This window comes from Nansenia antarctica (genome assembly GCF_963989245.1).
Source record: "Nansenia antarctica genome assembly, chromosome: 6".
NCBI lineage: Eukaryota > Metazoa > Chordata > Actinopteri > Argentiniformes > Microstomatidae > Nansenia > Nansenia antarctica.
Window position 1 is genome coordinate 42161991 of NC_137676.1, and position 20173 is coordinate 42182163.

General features: G+C 41.5%; 4 protein-coding genes across 4 annotated transcripts; 2 read left to right on the forward strand and 2 right to left on the reverse strand.

The window, feature by feature from the left end:
- Positions 1-36: 36 nt before the first annotated feature.
- taf8 (TAF8 RNA polymerase II, TATA box binding protein (TBP)-associated factor) lies at positions 37-5823 on the forward strand. The gene is made up of 9 exons (XM_080535391.1): positions 37-229; positions 908-1070; positions 1244-1342; positions 1440-1502; positions 1684-1808; positions 1999-2146; positions 2761-2903; positions 4515-4651; positions 4848-5823. The coding sequence occupies exons 1-9, from the start codon at positions 182-184 to the stop codon at positions 4876-4878; spliced, it is 957 nt and encodes a 318-aa protein (XP_080391517.1). The 5' UTR covers positions 37-181; the 3' UTR covers positions 4879-5823.
- Positions 5360-7679, reverse strand: LOC308160557 (ciliary microtubule-associated protein 3; the record flags this gene model as incomplete). The annotated part of the gene is made up of 6 exons (XM_080534497.1): positions 5360-5428; positions 5541-5658; positions 5863-5996; positions 7132-7230; positions 7411-7547; positions 7661-7679. The coding sequence occupies 6 exons, from the start codon at positions 7677-7679 to the stop codon at positions 5360-5362; spliced, it is 576 nt and encodes a 191-aa protein (XP_080390623.1).
- Positions 7680-7881: 202 nt separating this feature from the next.
- Positions 7882-13756, reverse strand: atp6ap1b (ATPase H+ transporting accessory protein 1b). The gene is made up of 10 exons (XM_080535325.1): positions 13625-13756; positions 13141-13267; positions 12620-12694; positions 12230-12423; positions 12031-12068; positions 11812-11897; positions 11370-11620; positions 10980-11033; positions 10404-10653; positions 7882-10280 (listed from the first exon to the last, which is right to left on the reverse strand). The coding sequence occupies exons 1-10, from the start codon at positions 13750-13752 to the stop codon at positions 10068-10070; spliced, it is 1416 nt and encodes a 471-aa protein (XP_080391451.1). The 5' UTR covers positions 13753-13756; the 3' UTR covers positions 7882-10067.
- Positions 13757-15078: 1322 nt separating this feature from the next.
- gdi1 (GDP dissociation inhibitor 1) lies at positions 15079-19178 on the forward strand (the record flags this gene model as incomplete). Its single annotated transcript, XM_080535365.1, has 11 exons — positions 15079-15123; positions 16060-16167; positions 16341-16440; positions 16713-16847; positions 17053-17251; positions 17553-17684; positions 17788-17887; positions 18071-18242; positions 18417-18561; positions 18750-18804; positions 19026-19178. 11 exons carry the CDS (start codon positions 15079-15081, stop codon positions 19176-19178), a joined length of 1344 nt encoding a protein of 447 aa, XP_080391491.1.
- Positions 19179-20173: the final 995 nt, after the last annotated feature.

A 20173-nucleotide genomic window follows, 5' to 3' on the forward strand; every position in this document is an offset into this window, starting at 1 on the left:
CGTGTGAAGAAGATCATCCGGTTGACAAGACGGAAATTACGTTTTGCCTGTTTTTTTGCGCTATGTAGCATGCTAACAGCATCCCAGCTAAAGTATTCATTGTATTCGATATCATACGGGAATTGGGTGTACATTTGTGAAATAGCTGTATCTCAGCGCACAGAAACAGCCTCCTGTCCTGATGGCAGATCCCGCGGTGGTGGCTGGAGGGTCGCTCGGCGGCGCAGGGGTAAACAACGTTACTGTTTCATCTAGCTAGGGGGCTAGCGTTGACGCTCATCTAAAGATAGTATTAAGATCTAAAGGTGTATTAATGTTTGCCTTTTCAAGGGGGGGTGAGACATCTAGGATTTATTCGAGCTAGTCCTAGTAGGCTATCTAGATAGTTCATAGCTGGCTTGTAACTAAGTAGCCATCTGACGAGTCTGCTACGTTCAACAACCTGTCTTCCCTGGTCGTCCCAGTCACATCAACCTGGGCTGTGTCTGTTTGTTTACACAGGGTATCCGCGGTGTCTTGAAAAGTATTACAAGTTGATAAATCAATTTTGGGAAAATCAAGACTATTAAAAAGTCTTATCACGATTTTATGAGGTCTTGAATTGTGTAGGTATTTTTCAGAATTAGACTCTGTCCAAAGAGTTTGAGTCCTAAAAACTTTTAGAAAAAGTTTGTGATTTTTTTTTTTTTTTTTTTTTTTTTTTTACTAAGATGAACCGGAACATTCTGTTGTATGATAGTGGTCTAGTCTGTTGCAAACTAAAACTGTTAAGTTAAAGGTGTCACTGATGTAAACGGTTACAGCTCCAAGTGGCGGTGAGGTCTGGAAAAATATTGACAAGGTCTTTAAAAAGTCTTAGAAAGGTATTGAAATTAACCTCCAGATTCCTGTATATACCCTGTTACAGCGTTCAGGGTTCAGTGGCAAGACCACCTCCAGCCCCGCGGAGAACTACCACCTGGCCCGGCGTCGCACCCTCCAGGTGGTGGTCAGCTCCCTGCTGACGGAGTGTGGCTTCGAGAGCGCAGAGAAGGCCGCCGTGGAGTCACTCACCGAAATGATACAGAGTTGTATGTCACAATCGTGTTATGATCAAGTCAGTGAACGTGCCCCGTGTATGCATGATGTGTTTGTGAGCAAACGAATAACCACGAGGTTAGCTTTGAATGTGTAGCAAACAGTAAGACAGACAGTGATTGCATTAACAACACGTGATCTTGCATCCTTGTCTGCACTCTTTCAGATATCTCAGAAGTAGGACGCTGTGCCAAAGCTTACTGTGAACACACAGCCAGAAGCATCCCTACCCTGTCCGATGCTGTTGTTACTCTCATTGAAATGGGTGAGTGATGTGTGAAATCGGTGTTTGTGTGTTGAGACTGGGAGCAGCTTTGAACCTCCGATTACACTTATTGTTAACTGTTGTCTTACCGCCACAGGTTTCAATGTGGACACTCTGCCATTGTATGCCAAGAGATCGCAGAGGATGGTTATAACTGCCCGTGAGTATGGCTTTGCTTAAGCAAAGTATTCATTTTTAGCAGTTATTAATTTATAATAGGCTATAATATCACCATAGGCAATGTAGGCTAGAGATCACTATTGACCAAGATTTTTATGGTTTCTCAGTGTGTAGGCTAATTGAGCATGTAGGTCAGTGATCACTCTGTTTGTATATTTCAGCTCCAGTGACAAATCCTCCTGTGATCCCTAAGGCTTTGATCGCTGGACAGAAGCGCACACATCCCTCTCACATCCCAAGCCACTTCCCTGAGTTCCCAGACCCTCATACATACATCAAAACCCCGGTGAGTCAATCAACACTTCCTGTTTTGTTTTCATTTCAGTTAAACACCTTTAGGTAGTCCAGTTAAAATATTTCCCAGATGAACATGCATGCTTAGTATTTTCTCTCTCTCTTTCTCTCTCTCTCTCTCTCTCTTTCTCTCTCTCTTTCTCTCTCTCTGTCTCTTGCTCTCTTCCTCTTCCTCTGCATAGACGTTTCGGGAGCCCGTGTCAGATTACCAGGTGGTGAGAGAGAAGGCGGCCTCTCAGAGGAGAGATGTGGAGCGAGCGCTCACGCGCTTCATGGCCAAGACCGGGGAGACACAGAGTCTCTTCAAAGATGACGTCACTGCCTTCCCATGTGAGTGCTCATTGTTATTAGCAAGAGAGATTCTCATTCATATTGTTGCTCTACTTTTATTTAGTTTTTCAATTTTGACACACGTAGTATGACTAATATACCTAAGCATATGGCCTGAGCATAGATAACTTTTTCCTGCTATGACTAGTGTATAGATGATTCACTCATCTATTAGTCAAATGATTCACTCATTAGTCAAATTTATTTTTTATTGTAAGTCGCTTTGAATAAAGGTGTCTGCTAAATGGCAAAAATATAATCTTGTATCTCACCCTGGTTAGAGAGAGAGAGAGAGAGAGAGAGAGAGAGAGAGAGAGAGAGAGAGAGAGAGAGAGAGAGAGAGAGAGAGAGAGAGAGAGAGAGAGAGAGAGAGAGAGAGAGAGAGAGAGAGAGAGAGAGAGAGAGAGAGAGAGAGAGAGAGAGAGAGAGAGAGAGAGAGAGAGAGAGAGAGAGAGAGAGAGAGAGAGAGAGAGAGAGAGAGAGAGAGAGAGAGAGAGAGAGAGAGAGAGAGAGAGAGAGAGAGAGAGAGAGAGAGAGAGAGAGAGAGTTCATGTGTGCGTACGTACATGTGTTCATGAAAATGGAATCTAATGCCTTTGTGAATGTGTTGTCAGTGATCGCAGCGCGGCCGTGCTCTATTCCATACCTGAGCGCCCTCTTGCCTTCAGAGCTGGAGCTGCAGACCCTGGAGGAGACAGACTCATCGGAACAGGACGACCAGACAGACAGTGAAAACACTCCGGGTAACATTATCAATGTAAGTCATGGCAAAAGCTAGCAATGCTAATACAGTATTATACTGTATATACTATATCTCAAAAGTGAGTACACCCTTTAGATTTTTGCAAATATTCTGTTATATCCTTACAGGGGATAACATTATCCTACTGAAACTTTGATATAACTTAAAGTAGTCAGTGTGCTGCTTGAATAACAGTATAGATTTATTGTCCTTTGAAAATCACTCAGTACACAGCTGTTAATGTCTAAACAGCTGGCAACAAAAGTGAGTACACCCCATAGTGAACATGTCCTAATTGTGCCCAATGATGTTGTTTTCCCGCCCTGGTGTCATGTGACTCGTTAGTGTTAAAAGGATTCAGGTGTAAATGATAAGCAGGGCTGTTAAATTTGGTGTTTTGGGCACAATTCTCTCTGAATGCTGGACAACATGGCACCTCATGGCAAGGAACTCTCTGAGCGGCTGAAAAATGATTGCGCTTCACAAAGATGGCCTTGGCTATAAGAAGATTGCCAACACCCTGAAAATGAGTTGCAGCACAGTGGCTAAGATCATACAGCGGTTTTCCAGGACAGGTTCCACTCGGAACAGGCCTCGCCAGGGTCGACCAAAGAAGTTGAGTCCACGTGCTCAGCGTCATATCCAGAGGTTGGTTTCCAAAAATAGATGTGCGAGTGCTTCCAGCATTGCTGCAGAGGTTGCAGAAGTGGGATGTCAGCCTGTCAGTGCCCAGACCATACGCCGCACACTGCATCAAATCGGTTTGTATGGTCGTCGCCCCAGACAGAAGCCTCTTCTGAAACCGATGCATAAGAAAGCCCGCAAACAGTTTGCTGAAGACAATGAATCCAAGAACATGAGTTACTGGAACCATGTCCTGTGGTCTGATGAGACCAAAATAAACCTGTTTGGGTCAGATGGTGTCCGGCGTGTGTGGCGGCACCCTGGTGAGGACTACCAAGATAAATGTGTTTTGCCTACAGTCAAGCAATGATGGCAGCATCATGGTCTGGGGCTGCACTTGCCAGCTGTTTAGACATTAACAGCTGTGTACTGAGTAATTTTCAATGGACAATAACTCTATACTGTTATTCAAGCAGCACACTGACTACTTTAAGTTATATCAAAGTTTCATTAAGATAGTGTTATCCCCTGAAAGGATATGACAGAATATTTGCAAAAATCTAAAGGGTGTACTCACTTTTGAGATATACTGTATCTGGGATAATCTTGAGACCATGTGAATGGGATATCTATCTGAGCCACTAGGGGTATTTAACACCAATCAACACAACAGTGCAATATGGTTGTAGAGAATGAGATGGCAAATCTATCTAGGCACTTTTAAACAGGGAGTCAAGCATTCATTGTCAAGACCAAATCTATATTGGATGGTAGAAACAAATCTAGTAATTGACTCCTGGGCTCTCACACAATAAGACCCTTGTTAGACTTGCCTTTTCTCAGCCTAGATTTTAACTTTTAGTTAATTGTCTTTCCTATGTTTCAAAGAATTTCTCAAGAATCATTTGATGTTTCTGTGATGTCGATTGCTTCTACCAAGTGATGTTTCAAAACCACCATCCCTATTGTGTTTCCCTAATTTATGACTCTCTCCAAATTCAGGATGATCCAGGAGCTGATAAAGAGAATTCAGTGCTGCCCCCTGGAGGTGTTGTTCCATCTGTGAAGGCCAGTGAGGAGAACATGATTGACAACCCATACTTGAGGCCGGTCAAGAAACCCAAAGTAAGGAGAAAGAAGTGAGTTACTACACTTGGATACTAATTTGGACTTATCAGCCACGACCAATGGTGAATAGAAGGAGCCAGTCGACCGCTTTGTGCCTCTGAGAATTGGACCTCATAATGTGGAGACCTGGGGCTTAACATACTGCAGGGTCGGCCTGCACCGTACTGCACTTGCTCTGAAGTTTTCTTTTTACATTGTCCTTTTCAGCACTATTACAGCAACTTTGGTGGATGCCTAACCAGACCAGGACAGAGCAGCTTGGTTTGGCTGTGTAGTGGTATTGAGGTACTGGATTTATACTCAACCTGTGGCTGTATTTCATCCATGAGCTGTCTGTGGAACTTATCGCTCTTGCTTCTATTAGAATTGTAGACGATGGCTTCCTTTAAATCAACTGTCAAATTTATACGCAACTGAAGCATTCAACTCATCCTTTTCAAAATGTGTAAGATGTTTTTGTTGTAAAATAAACTGTCAAAATGTAAAAGTGATATTTCTTAATGCCCTAATTAATGTCTGAATGATAATTTGAGTCATTTGAGAATACTGAGCAGGAAATAAATGTTTTTGTTTTGTTTTGAATGTGAAGAGTAGATGTTTCATTTATCTTGTACCTAGATCATGAGAGATGACAGATTAGTGAATACTAGTGAGAAAGTATGAAGACAGTCATAGGAATGACTTATTTCTTTATTGTAAGAGATTCACTTCCAGCAGAATCAGGAGTAGAACAAGCTGAGGTATGCCATCCTGTTCCTCTGCTTCCGGAACTCCTTGTCACAAATGAGCTACACATAAGAGAGATAAAAATAGAACAGTATTACATGCTATGAAGACAATGTTTTACAACAAGACAGTGAATGAAACAGGAAAGGTTACAAACAGGATACATAAACATACCTCAGTCCTCAGTGCTCTCTTCTCTAGCATGGGCAATCTAGTCCAGTCTGGGGAACCAAAGACCATCGGCCAGGACACTTTCCGGCTTCGAGTAGTATCATGAGCATATGCCCCTGGGCTACATCACACAAACTGCTGTCAGTCAATCTATCCTATTTTACTGTCTGTTTTGTTGCATTTGTTTGTTATTCTTTCTTTTTTTCTTTTTTTTCAGCAAGCAATTCAGAGGTCTGCTTTGTGAATAAAATAATATTAACTTTCATAATTAATGCTTCCCTGCTTCACTGACAATTTGGAGAAAGTGAAGCGCTTCCATACTCACCCTGGGTTTGAGTCAGCTGTAACAGGTTTGGTCCTGAACCGAAGTGTGGTGGAGCTGAAGGGCACGCTTCCAGGGGGGTAGACTTTGGACCAGGTTTGGTCCTGTTGATACTTCTGTGGTGAAGGAGTGATTGTCTTGGTGGTGGAAAAGCATTTAACAGAGTGTGAAAGACTGAACACTTAGCAGGGTAGCAATGTTGTGTTGTAAATGTATTTATTAGGATAAACCCCTTGAAATGTATCATCAATGTATTGTTCTTGTGAATAAAAAAAAGTGATCAATTTGTAAAGTATAAATAGATTGATCATTGATATGACCATTGGCTTTTTGTACATTGCATAACAATAATAATTGTTAACAATGACATTGTTGTGATGTGGTACTGACATCACTGCAGGATGGCTTCCTCAGGGTCCAACAGGCTTTCCCCACTCTGAACCTCTTGCTAAACACCAACAAGACTTAAGTCATGTGGTTTGGTAGAAAGGGTTCTGTGTCCCCTCCAGCCTGGGTTATCACCACCGAGCGATTGGCAAAGACTTGGCTTCTTGTACAGAAATCATTCCTCCTTCACTCCTTCTTGCCAAACTAACACTAGTTCAAATGACCATCCTACCCATGTTTGACTATGGTCATGTCATATATAGGTTGGAATGCAAGGGTGCACTTTATGTTATTTACCACTTAGCCATCAGGTTTGCCACAAATGCCCCTTTCAAAACACACCACTGCACTCTATATTCTTCTGTCAACTGGCCATCCTTACACACCCGTCAAAATAGCCATTATATGGACTTAAATGTTTAGATGTTTAGTCTGGATTGTTTGAGTTAATACCAAAGTCTGGTGCAAATTTAACTTGAATAGGCTCAATGAAATGGATTGGATTTACTGGACAATACGTATTTCCCCCACTGTATATTATACATATTATGTTCTGCTCTATTGCTGCTGCTGTTTTTTCCTGCTTGTTGCTTGCAGCTTGTGTCGCTACTGGATTCTGTGTAGTAATTGCTCACTCGTGTTTATTTGCTAAATTGCCTATTATTTGTCATTCATTATTGTGCATGTCCATTATTGGGTGTTGAATAAATCATATCTGTACTTTTAACATGTTTTATTTCCAACTGCTACCCCCTTTTCCCTCAAGAGGTTTTTCTGCCTCTTGCCAGGTCGCCATTGTAAATAAGAATGTGTTCTTAATGACTTGCCTGATTAAATAAAAAATAAAACCATAAACATGATTGTGGCATTGTACAGTAGGCCTACCTGAGCACAGGGCAAAAAGCGTACAGCGGTCCTTGCAGCAAGAGTGTATCCCTTTTTACTCTCGGGTCTCTTTTGAATATCATACAAAATAGTACCGACCTGATGGGGAAAAAATTACCAACATAGATTAGCGCATTATTATACCATTATTGCATAACAGGTCACGTGGATTGCTGGAGTTGAATAGTTACAGAGGTTTATGAAGTGTGCATGGACAGAAGGAGGGAATTTGAGGGATAAGATTTTAAAAATAAAAATAAATAAAAACAAACTCACAAGGTGATTGTCATAGCAGCCAGGGCCGCGGTGAGGCGAGCCCTGCAGTGACAGCTCGTTGCCCAGGCGGTCAGGAGCACAGTGGGTCGGATATAGTTTCCGCTCCTGGCAACTGCCAAAGGCCACACTCCGCAAATGAGCTAGAAAATGCGAACGAAAGAATTTCACATTTGAGCAAATTGTTACTTAGTCAAATAGAAAGAAATTATTCGCAACATACTGTAAATACCGAAAGAAGCAGGTTGACGTTTACCTGCATCCCGCACTGCCATGATGTCCTTGTTTTCCGTAACGATGGCAACGACGTTAGTGCGTTAAATATTTGGAAGGAAACTTCAGGGTGCCATTCTTTTTTTCTTAAGTCAGTGTTACAAGTTGAAACCCAGTTTCATAATTTCATCATATTCATTCATATGTAAATGACACAAACAGGTCAACATTTCTAACTCCCATTTATTCAATTTCATTGGCAATTGTACAACAAGGTTCACTATTGCAGCCATTTCATTTGTAATAATGAGTCTTTGGAGTAGACAACCTTGTGGGAAAAGTGGCAAAAAACCTGATAAATAAAGCGAAAGGGCAGGCACCGTGGTACAGTAGGCCAAACTTTCTCATAATTAATACACACTTCAAGCAGCTTGCATAGCATTGGCATGTACAGAATTAATGTGATCCATTTCACTTCAAATGTGACAATTCATATCCTAACATAGCCTAATTGCACTGAAGACAGAAATGTTTGTCAAGTACAAGTGAAAAAACAACAATTAAATTCCATTTTCCCACAAGACGTTTTAAAAGGCAATATTCAGGACATTGTCACAAGCATGTCTGCAAACATAAACTCTACTTCATATATACAGGTAATTATTTAATTATTAGTAGTCTTTACATTACACAGCTGAGAAACTTACAAACAATGGACCACAAATCAGTCCTGAATCATGCTGCAAATCACATTCATTGAAGTCATGATATTGGCACAAAGGGTTTCTCCCTGTCATGTACATTTGGACTGACTGCCCCTTTGATAGGCACGCATTGACATACACATCATTTAAAGGCACATGCGTTGGCAGATGTGTGGTCTGAAAGGAGATCTACATAAAAAAGGAGTATTTATGTTTTTTTCACACACAGATGAAACATGAAAGGGAATGTACTTTTTCAAAGCAGAAGGGTCACAAATAGAGAAAAGATATCTTAAAGGGGTCATATTATGATCTTTTTCAACAAGTTAATATAGGTCTGGGGTGCAGGTTTTTGGCTGAAAATACCACTCACACATTCCTCTATACCCCTCTGTTCCAGTCCTTTTCACAACAGGCTGTTTTTGTGTCTGTCACTTTAAATCCAAATGAGGTTCTTCTCCCCACATCCCACTCCTGAGGTTAGCTAACGTGCTGTAGTCCTCAAGAGGAGGGGCCAGAGGACCACAGATAGATAGTGGCTGGATGACAGCTAATGGTACCTAGTAGGGATGTGCATAACTAAACATTTTCATGGTCGAATAATCGGTGCGTGGTATGAACGAATAATTTCCAATGCATGCTGACATTCACAAAGGTCACTTAATATCTTAAATGCAAAAAAACTAACTTTAACAGTGAAAAATCTAATTTATTCTGGCATTGATGTGGAGCCACGGTAAAATCATTTTGTTCCACATATCCAGCACTGGACACGATTGTCTTCTATTCTCTTAAAGTGTGCGCAGGGGGAGCTTTTGCAGGACTTGGACATTGTTAGCCTATTCTAACAGAATGCACAATGTAAACTAACTAACTTACACAATGTGAAGTCGAATGACGTCAGACTCTCGCCCTGTTCCACACTCAATAGTGTTACTGAACTATATTCTTATTTATGCTTGTGTATATTGTTTTTCTGTGCATATTAATAAGTAAAATGGGGAAAAAATGTTTAACGCTCCAAATGTTAGAAATCGGCTTTGAACCTGTTGAACGAATAATCGATTATTCTGACCCATCCCTACTACCTAGTTAGCTAACCCAGTTTACTTGTATTGCCTATTTGTAAGAGCAGAACAAAGGAAACAAATGACAAAACGGTGCTAAATCGATAGACATATTATATACACCTACAGTAAATACATTAAATATTCAAACACTCCCCCGGAATATCAACAACTCCGAAAAAAAGACGTTTGATATTCATTCTGCCCTTCCATTTTGATTTCTTTCTAATAGGACCCTTATAATCTACGAGTGATGCTACATGTAATTATACATTCAACTGTTTACTGGATCTCAGCCAATACATTGTTGTGCATTTTCCTTGTCAATTTTAGAATGGCCACTACTGCAATAGTTGTTGCCTGCTGAAGGGAAAGCCATCGAAAAAGAGATAGGCATGTTTCATGAAAACAACTAGAAGCACTGAAAAAGTGAGTTTTTCATAAAAACTAAAGATCTAAAAAGATCTTTAAAGATGAAAGCACTGACCAGCAAGAAAGGGACAAAGGACTAAATCAACTGACATGATTACATTTTCTGAAGAACCGAGCATTATAAGTTAGAGGAGGGTGTGTCTTAGCTCCATTACTCATGGTAGGCACTGAGACAGTTGGTTGGTGTGTGTGGGGTGTGTGTGTGTGTGTGTGTGTGTGTGTGTGTGTGTGTGTGTGTGTGTGTGTGTTAATCCGACTGGGTCACAGAGAGGGAGGGGCCTTTAGGGTCATCAAAGCGGTCCATGGTGTGTACCTGCATGATCATGTGCAGTCCATAGGTGAGGATCAGCAGCATTAACAGTGAAGTTATCAGGCCCATCCAGATCCCAGGGGTGAAGAAGCCTGCACAGTCATTGGCGTACGAGAAGTTTGTCCCGTTCACTATACCAAAGCCTTGGATCTGGAAGAGAAAAAAAATTACAGTAATAACTTTATAGAGCTTTCTTTCCCCTCACTAGATACTAATGCTCTATGGATAGCTGTCATGTTGCAGGGCAGATGGATGGGGGTATTTGTACAGTACCTGGAAGTCGTTGAAGTTGAGTCTCCATAGGGAACTATTGGTGGGCGGGGACGTGGTAGGAGCGCGGTTCACCAATAGTGGATAACGGAAGCTATTGACAGACTGGCAGTGGAAGGAGTAGATTGCAGGGGCATAGATGCCACGACTGCCATTGAAGATGGCCGTTTCGTTATTGAATTGCAGCTCGACAGTGTCCAGGGTGAACCAATTTCTTGCAGACACTGGATAGAACCGCTGACTCATGGCAAAGCTGGAGATTAAAAGAGAGCTATGTCTATGACAGTTCTAATCTAGAATATACTGTAACAAACCAAATCTAACAAATACAAGACACAATTCACAGAGGGAACATTTATGTGTAAATGTTAAGCTATAGTTATCAATCCATCAAACTTTATTTATATAGTATATTTCGTACATTAATGCAATTCAATGTGTTTCACAAAAAGATAAAAACTGTTAAAATATGAAGTAGCCTTAATAGAGGGCAGGAAATGTGTTTTCAAAGGAATTGACTGTCTTTTTTGGTGCATCACCATGACAAAACCTACAATTGTATATTTTCATAACACTTACGTGAGAATGAGGGTTGAGTAACCTGGAACCAAAGACCCATAATTCAGGACAAGCCTAAGAAACACAAGAGGACAGTTATAATCCAATCCAAATCACCCACCATTGCTGTGTAATAGCAATACCAATGTCAGACGTGAACAAGTTGTCAAAACACACTTGGACATGCAATACTTTGACATGGTACTAATCCCTGGTGTAAACACACTATGTATGTATACAAGAAGAAAGTAGCATTTTAAAAACGTAATGCAGAGTAGGTGTCTGCGTAGTCCCCACAGCTCATTGTTTGACGCATTTATTGGACTTGTTAAATTGGCTCGTCAAGTTGCGGGCATATGTCCCAATGGGCAGCAGACTATCTTAGCGCCGCAGCTATGTTTTACACTTTACCGTGAGCTATTGGCATTGCAGAAGGACCCAGCTGTAGACACTGTCGCAGAACTATTGAAGGTCAGGAGGCCAAGGTCGAACCACGGTGACGTGGAAAAGCTGATGTCGAGAGTCTGGGCCCAAAGCATGATGCAAGGATTGCCTTCGGCATTATTGAACATCAAAGGAGGTTTGACGGAATCGGTCACCATAGGTTCCTGCAGCAAGGAACGGCCCTTAGACTGGCCAACCATGGACGTCTCCTCAATCACCTGGGAAACCGAGAGAGAAGAACAGAAAGTACAAGTCTGATGAACAGACAGAAAACTACAAGGCTGAAAATGTATTGATTGACTCAGATTAATTGATTGGATTTATATTATTCTTTTCTAGACACCCAAAGTGAAAATAAGAGCACAGATACATGTTTGGCTGGCTGTTTGTTTTGTTTCAACTATCTTACCCGTGACGGCCTCAGTCCTGTGTAGATTGCAATGTAGGGCACATCTTGGGCTTTCATGACACTAAGAACTTTACCAATGACCTCATCTGAGGAGAAAGAAAAACACGTATCATACTGTTGTGCAACTGAAATAAATGGTTATTGACATAAAAGAAAAAGAGAAATAAGACAAACCCTACCTAAAATGATCATGACTGCATTTCAATAACATGAACGTACCATTGTTACTTAGGACATCCTTACAGGACATGTAAGACCTAAAACCAAATGAAGAAAAAATACAGAAAATAATGTAATTCATTCTATTAATTAAATGGTTAAACAATTGTACCAATTGTATACGATTGCAATAAAAACATCCCAACAATATCCAGCCACAAATAGCAAAATACTACATTTTAAAACAATGGTGCATTACCCAGTAGGATAGGGCAGGTTGAAAACCAACAGGTTGTTGTCAGATGCATTGAGTTGGAGACTGGCCAGTGTGGCTGGGTCTACATGGATTGGCGAGACACCAAGTTTCTCCTGCAACAGAGCTGGGACTGCAATAGAGCCCGGCCATGACAAGGCAGGCAGCACCAACTGTGAGGAGGAGGACTGCAACACAGCCTAAGAGAGAAAAGAAGAAGTCTAAATTAGTTCTCAACTTGAACTTATGTATGAACCCCTTATCATGTCTTGCTCATCCTTGAGGGATGTTTGATTATTTGTACACGTACAAAACATTTAAGTATCAAAACTAGAACTAAGAAGAAGTAGATAGAAAGAACTATCCCTTTGAAATATTAGATTGGAGGTACCTTACCTCTAGGTTGGGAAAGGCACTATCTTGCTTGTTTCCAAACACCCCACCATACATTGTGAAGTCATCCTTGCTCAACTAGGTAGAAAAAGCACATCAAAATATAGACACCCTTTCAACTCATTCTTATTTGTAACTGAAAAAGGTTTACGAGATTCATTTGAAACAATGCAACACAATAAAACTAAAGGCAATGAATCACTCATTGATACAGCACATATTCCAGTGAGCAGCAATGTGCCTGCCAATGTAATTTGGGAAGTTGTAAAGGGGGAAGTCAGGCATATGCTCATTGTCACACCAGGGTGAGAATACCAGAACATCACGAGTGACTGGCTATGGCTGCAGGCAACTCAGTCTTCAGCATTTACATGTCATTATTGACATTATACTGTTCACACTAAGTAGCCACACTTCAAAATGTCTTTCAATTGGTTGAAACAGCAGGTCAGTAGTAAATATGTCAGTAGTAAATATGAAGCAGTGTTTATAAATCTCAAGGATATGATAATCTCAGGTCTTACCTTGTCCTGTAGGAACAGCAGTACATTGTGTGGGCCAGAACCCAAGGCAGAGTTTAGGTAGGAGACCAACTGGTCACTGGACACTATATGACCAGCTGATGGTGACGCCAGGGGTGGCAAGGTGTACCTAAAACGTTTAAAACCCCAATTATTTCTCAGTTCATTAGTAGGTAGTAGCAAGGGGTCGATTCAAACCCATAGTCGTTGACTTATGCCTAAGTTAGAGCACAAACTATTTCAATTTGGGCAGTGGTGCAGCAAGCTATAATAGCCAAATAAAATACATGGGCCGCAAAACCATAAAATACTTGTAATTGTAATTGTATCATACGTAGCAAATCATAAGATTAGATATTACAAATATCTAATAGATAGGTTGGAGACTTGACATATTTAGCATTGGCTAACTAGCTAAGCTACAATACAAGTTATACCAGTTTAGTTGACCAAAACTTAACTTCAAACTATAAAAAGTCAATCTTACCCGCCACTTGACCACAATACAAGTGGTACCTGACTGCTGCAGCAACCAGTTGAGAATATTGTGAATAAAAGAGCAATAAAAGCCATTCTTGAACGCATTTCACCAGATGCCTCGGAGGGTCCTGCCATTTTCGCTTTTCCGCAAAGCCCAAGTCACGTGGGGCAAACCAGCTGACTGTCATGTGCGTCAAATGGTAAACACTTCCTCCTTTGCTTCCACGTCTGCCCTGCCCTGAAGCACAGCATTTATCCAAGGCAAAGCCAAATCAGCCCTTTTGCAAACTGCTGGGCCAAAATCCACCTATCAAAAAGGAAAACAATTATAAGCAGCGTTAATCAAACAAACCTTACGACGAAACAACAACGAAACAACCAGCTGAGCCCCGTTGACAAACAACTTATTGTCAATTGTCTAGAGAAGATACTCATCCATTATATTACTTAAATAATAGTTAATAGTATAAATACTAATAATATAAAAGTAATCCTTGGGGCTAATAGGCTATCAACCTGTGGCGCTCTCCTTGGTCCTGAAACCAGAACCTGATCCCCTTTACGGGGTAAAATTAATGCTAAACCTGGCAGTTGTCCATGGTCCTGATCATGGGCAAGCTAGGGCTATTCCACCCTTTTTCGTTGCGGTTACTGAAAAACCTAGATCGTCCAAGATAGGCTACCTCTATTACAGTTTATGATCAAGCCTGATATCGTGGAATACGAGCATTTTAAAGTGTGCAACGTCTGTGGGCTATAGACCAAGGCTACTAAAATAGTCTTAAACCATGCAATAAAGTTAATGGGCCTGATGTTCCCGTGAATGCACCAACATATGCAAGATGAGAACAAATCAGCTGATGTTACATACATGAGAGGATACACGATAACTTCCACATTCAGCTTTCTCATCTAGCAACGTTGGCGGATGAATACCACTGCGATTGCTGCAATAAAGGATGGGGGGAAAGAAGAAAGTAGAAATGAACATTAGACAATAGGCTTAGCCTTATAAATGTGTAAAAACGTATTGCAAAATCATACGAATAAGCTTAATCACTCTTTAAACTCGACATGTGGTGGGTATAGGCACACACACTGTGTCACTGTTTAATTCCCTTGTGACTGAACTGAAGGTGCTGTGCGTGCAAAGGGAGGGGATGTGCACTATTTTCCGACGCGAATGTATCAATACTGTTTCAGTGTGTTACACGATTAGGGCCATCTTTGGTCGTCCTCGCCGGTGACAGTGTCAGTGTGGACCATATTCCACTTATCAATTATAACAGATTATTTTTTAAATAAATACTCTAAACTCTAAAGGGCATCTAAGGAACATACACTTGTTCAAAGAAAGGGAGTTTATTTGCGTTCGCTCATTCACCGGTTGTCTTTCCTTACCAATCCCTATATTTCATAAGGCAAAAGAGGGCGAGACAGCAGGAGAGGCGGTGATACAACATGGATGAGGAATATGATGTGATCGTGTTGGGCACCGGACTCACAGTAAGTGGTCTTAATAATCTGCTCTCTCAGACGTTTGCTTTGTGTTGAAGAGTTACTTTCTTTCAAATGAATGACATTGGTACGGCTATGTTCATTGTCGCAAACATCCAATCCTAATACCATCGATAGCCTCTTTTTGCATCCCATGACTGACTTTAGAAAAATGTCTTAATAAATGTATGGTCCTTTTATTCCTCATATAGCCCAGGGATAGTGCATCAAACTATTTATTGTACATTTACTTGTATTCGTGCTGTCAATGCATTGTCCATGTACAGTTGGTGTGCAGCATCCTTATAGGCGTAACCCCTGTCTGATGGCAGTGTTCGGTGAATAGGCCTCCTCCGTTCCAAACATTTGCGCAGGCCTGGGAACGGCTTTAAATGAATAGGTGATTCTCTCCGGTACCGTATACCGTATAATGTTTCGTCGAGCCGTTAGCCTACCACCCTATCATTTTCAAGGATCAGGAAACGTGTACCGAACTTCACATTTTGTCCGACAACTACAGCTCTCAAAATGTTTCCGTTAACTTGACATTTTTTTATTTGTCATGCATGTGTGCAGCACTGTGTGTTACTGTTAATATTGTCGAATGGTATACGAATAAAAGGCCTCGTTTTAGGCTACGCTCTCAGTCTGATGAACTTAATTAATGAATTAATAATTATAATAAAAATATATAATTTATTCTCAGACGTCTGAGAGGTATTGGCTCGCGCGTCCACACGCTGTGTCCTGTCCCTCCCTCCTGAACCTCCTTCCCTGCACCCCCTCCTATTTCTCTCTCTCTCTCTCTCTCTCTCTCTCTCTCTCTCTCTCTCTCTCTTCACACAGATAACACTCCTTTCTCTAAATGTTAAATCAAATAAACTAATACTTAAAATTATTTTTCACAGTGAATGTTGAGTTTTTGCCTTTGGTTGTGTTGCTCAGGAATGCATTCTCTCTGGGATCATGTCTGTGAATGGAAAGAAGGTGTTGCACATGGACAGAAACCCTTACTATGGAGGGGAAAGCTCCTCCATCACCCCCTTGGAGGAGGTAAGACCAGGAATGTGGATCTGATGTGGACAAAAAAAAGTGTCATCAATTTATTTGTCAACAAATTCCCTTAGCTCCAGGTTTGGTTTATTGTTTTTGTTTCATTTTCTAAGACTAGTTTTTCTTTAGGCAATGTTTTTTCTCATTCACATACTATATTCTGTCATCCACAGGTTTACAAGCGTTTTGACCTCCCAGATAGCCCTCCTGAGTCTATGGGGCGGGGAAGAGACTGGAACGTGGACCTCATTCCCAAGTTTCTCATGGCCAATGGTCAGTTGTGGTTACATTTTCATTATTTGCATGTAAGAGAAATTGACCAACAGTGTGCATTATGGGATTTACTCACATATACTGAAAAAAATGCAGACCATTAAAGTGTCATTAAGATAAGTATGAATTAGAATGTACATAAGGAGGCCTCAGCAAAGAAATTATAAATGTTAACACTTTGACCCGAAAATATGGTATTGATTAAATATGGCAAACATTTTAAGCAACTCAATGATGACCAGCTTTTATCTCTGTCAACAAAATAAATACAGGTCAGCTTGTCAAGATGCTGTTATACACAGAGGTGACACGATACCTGGACTTCAAAGTAGTGGAAGGTAGTTTTGTGTACAAGGGAGGAAAGATCTACAAGGTGCCATCAACTGAGACTGAGGCACTCGCCTCAAGTAAGTTCAATTATAAACACTGCACTCAGATGTTGCGAATTGTACCAACAGGATGAATTGATTGTGTTGATGTATTGATAGTGATTTTTATTTGTTCAATATCAATTAAGATATGTAGAAAAGTGCAATGATATTGAATGTTTTTCCATCATGTGTAGTAGGCTATTGTATATGAGCCTGAGCCTTTGTCCTTTGTCCTATCCAGATCTGATGGGGATGTTTGAAAAGAGAAGGTTCCGGAAGTTCTTAGTGTTTGTGGCTAACTTTGATGAGAACGACCCCAAGACCTTCGAGGGCGTCGACCCCAAACTGACCACCATGAGGGACGTCTACAAGAAGTTTGACCTTGGTCAGGACGTCATTGACTTCACCGGCCACGCCCTGGCCCTCTACAGGACAGATGAGTAAGAGCAGCAGGGCTCAGCCTCCAGTCTGAAGGGGCTTCCTCTCCTTGTCTCCTGTCCTCATCAGCACTTAAGTTACAACTGTGAGGCTGATGAAGGCAAATAAAACAATAATTTAAGTAATAAACATCTGACATTATTTTTGTAATGCCTGCACAGATGAAGAAGAGGAGGAGACAACGGGAGGAAGATGATTGAAATGCAGCCTAGCTCTTCTGCTTAGTCTTAACCACCTAATCAAGAGGCGATCAAACAACACTCATCATTCCTACTGACCATGCTGTTCTCTCTTCCATTTTAGCTACCTTGATGTGCCCTGTTTGGAGACGATCAATCGCATCAAGCTGTACAGTGAATCCCTGGCACGATATGGGAAGAGCCCCTACCTGTACCCCCTGTATGGTCTGGGGGAGCTGCCTCAGGGGTTCGCTAGGTCTGTGCACGTACAGTATCTGTACCTTATTCAGCTACATAGAGCTCTTCATTCGTGTAGAGAGGATAACATCATTGATAGTTTCTCTCTTGCTCCGTATTAGGTTGAGTGCAATTTATGGAGGAACCTACATGCTCAACAAACCAGTGGAGGAGATCGTGATGGAGAATGGCCATGTGGTTGGAGTCAAGTCTGAGGGGGAGGTAAAATCACGTCTTTTACAATAAACTTAAGTTGACACTATTGATAAGGCATGAATACTTGTATGTACTGTATGTACTGTACATTTAGCATTAGGGCAAATATCTTAATAGATACAGATAAATAATAGATCAAAATCAAACAGTTTATCTATCTATCTGATTATCTGGACCCTCCTCTGACAGGTGGCTCGATGCAAGCAGCTCATCTGTGACCCCAGCTACATCCAGGATCGCGTGCGTAAGGCAGGTCAGGTGATCCGTGTGATCTGCATTCTCAGCCACCCCATCAAGAACACCAACGACGCCAACTCCTGCCAGATCATCATCCCTCAGAACCAAGTCAACCGCAAGTCAGGTGAGTCCCAAGTTCAGATGACTTCCATTTGTCGTCGCTTTGTGATCAGTTTCTTCTCTACAAATATACCAGGTACACACTACAGAGTTTGATTCCCTTTGACTTCATGTAGATATTCTCTTTAGCCATAAACTGACCCATGTTCCACTTTACCGTTCTCTCTTGCACACCCAGACATCTACGTGTGTATGATCTCCTACGCCCACAACGTGGCGGCCCAGGGGAAGTACATCGCCATCGTCAGCACCACGGTGGAGACCAGCGAGCCTGAGGCTGAGATAGAGCCTGCCCTGGAGCTGCTGGAGCCCATCGACCAGAAGTCAGTCACTCCCATGCTCTTGTACTGTTTTGTCACTCTCTCAAAACAATATTGGTTGCTACAATTTGTGCTGTCATTAATGGCAGTGATTTATTGGTTATAATTGTGCAATTCATATGTTTATCTGTATATATGCAACCGTTAAATGAATTGCATCAAGAGGTGACCTCTGACCTCTCTGTCTGCAGGTTTGTGGCCATCAGTGACATTTACGAGCCCACAGATGACGGCACTGAGAGCCAGGTGAGTCAGACGGGAGTGAGCTTCTCCAGATGCTTTGTAAATCTTAAGATCATCTTTCATTTTTAACCAGCAATGGATTTATGATGATCATAGAGCTCCGTAAGCTTGTGGGAAACTCACCTCCTAGTCTATATATTGCAACTACAAAACTACAAGAATACCTGTATGTAGGAGGAGGCATGTCTGAGAATCCCCCTGTGTAAGATGATTGTCTTACGCAGATCTTCGCCTCGTCGGCCTACGACGCCACCACTCACTTCGAGACCACCTGCAACGACATCAAGGACATCTACAAGCGCATGACTGGGAGCGACTTTGACTTTGAGAACATGAAGCGCAAACAGAATGATGTGTTTGGGGAGGATGAGCAATGAGGAGGAGGGGGGGCTCCAGGGAGAGGGCGGGGCAGAGAGAGGAGGAAAGCAGGTCAAATAAAAGTGCAGAACATAGTATGGTAGAGGTCAGGGATAGAGTAAAAAGGGGGTAAAGTGCTAAATCATTTGCAGATATGGGAAGGGTATAAGAGAGGAGGTGGGAGAGTGTAGGAGTGTAGGAAGAAGTCAGTGAAGGGTCAAGAGGATGTGTGTGGTTCTGCCTTCGTTTGTTCTCCTTTTTCTTATGTCCTTCCCTCTCCCAAAACAACCTCTGTGCTCAAACACATAAACACTCTCACACACACAAACATACTGTTCCAAGACTCACATTCCCTATCTCTATCACTGAAAAGCAGGGTTGATATGGTCTCTCATTCCATTGTAGACTCTAAATGGTCTCAACATGTCTAAAACTATGATCACTATTAGAGGTAGGCCTATTCATCATTGTTGCAATTTCAAAGCCTTTCACTTTTCAAAATGTCTTTGACCTGTCCTCAGATCAACGGTTAGCAGAAGGTGAATGACATTGAGAGAAAAAGTATGCATTAATTGAGAATGCTGATGAAAGGGAAACTAAAACCTGTAGAAGGTCAATGGACAGTTTGGTCTAAAGACGGTTTTCCTCTGCTTTCCTGAGTCACCTCTAATTGACATGCATGCATCTTTTACACACAGTAGTATTGTACATAGAAACATGATGACACTGCGATATGAAGGCTGGGCCATTCCATTCCACGCATCATTCCAGTCAACCCTGCTTTCACCTTCTTCTTACTTGGTCTTTTTCTCTGTGTTATTTCAATAGACTCTCCTCCTTTTTGGCAAATCTTGTTCAGGCAAACATGTTTGAAATCAAAGGTTATATATCAATGGGCTGTTCTGTCAACTGATAGTGCTCACTTTGCAATGCTGTTGTGTTCCCTGTGCTAGCAGGCAAGCTAACCGGTGGCTAACTGTCCTCCCATAACCGTTTCTTTGTTTTTCAGTTGTGT

Coding starts and splice junctions, on each gene's coding strand:
- taf8 (XM_080535391.1), top strand. CDS start 182: ATGGCAGATCCCGCGGTGGTGGCTGGAGGGTCGCTCGGCGGCGCAGGG. Junction 1,503..1,683: donor GAGGATGGTTATAACTGCCC/GTGAGTATGGCT, acceptor TGTATATTTCAG/CTCCAGTGACAAATCCTCCT. Junction 2,147..2,760: donor TGACGTCACTGCCTTCCCAT/GTGAGTGCTCAT, acceptor ATGTGTTGTCAG/TGATCGCAGCGCGGCCGTGC.
- atp6ap1b (XM_080535325.1), bottom strand. CDS start 13,752: ATGGCAGGACCCTCCGAGGCATCTGGTGAAATGCGTTCAAGAATGGCT. Junction 11,898..12,030: donor GGATGTCCTAAGTAACAATG/GTACGTTCATGT, acceptor CTTTCTCCTCAG/ATGAGGTCATTGGTAAAGTT. Junction 11,621..11,811: donor CAGGACTGAGGCCGTCACGG/GTAAGATAGTTG, acceptor TCGGTTTCCCAG/GTGATTGAGGAGACGTCCAT.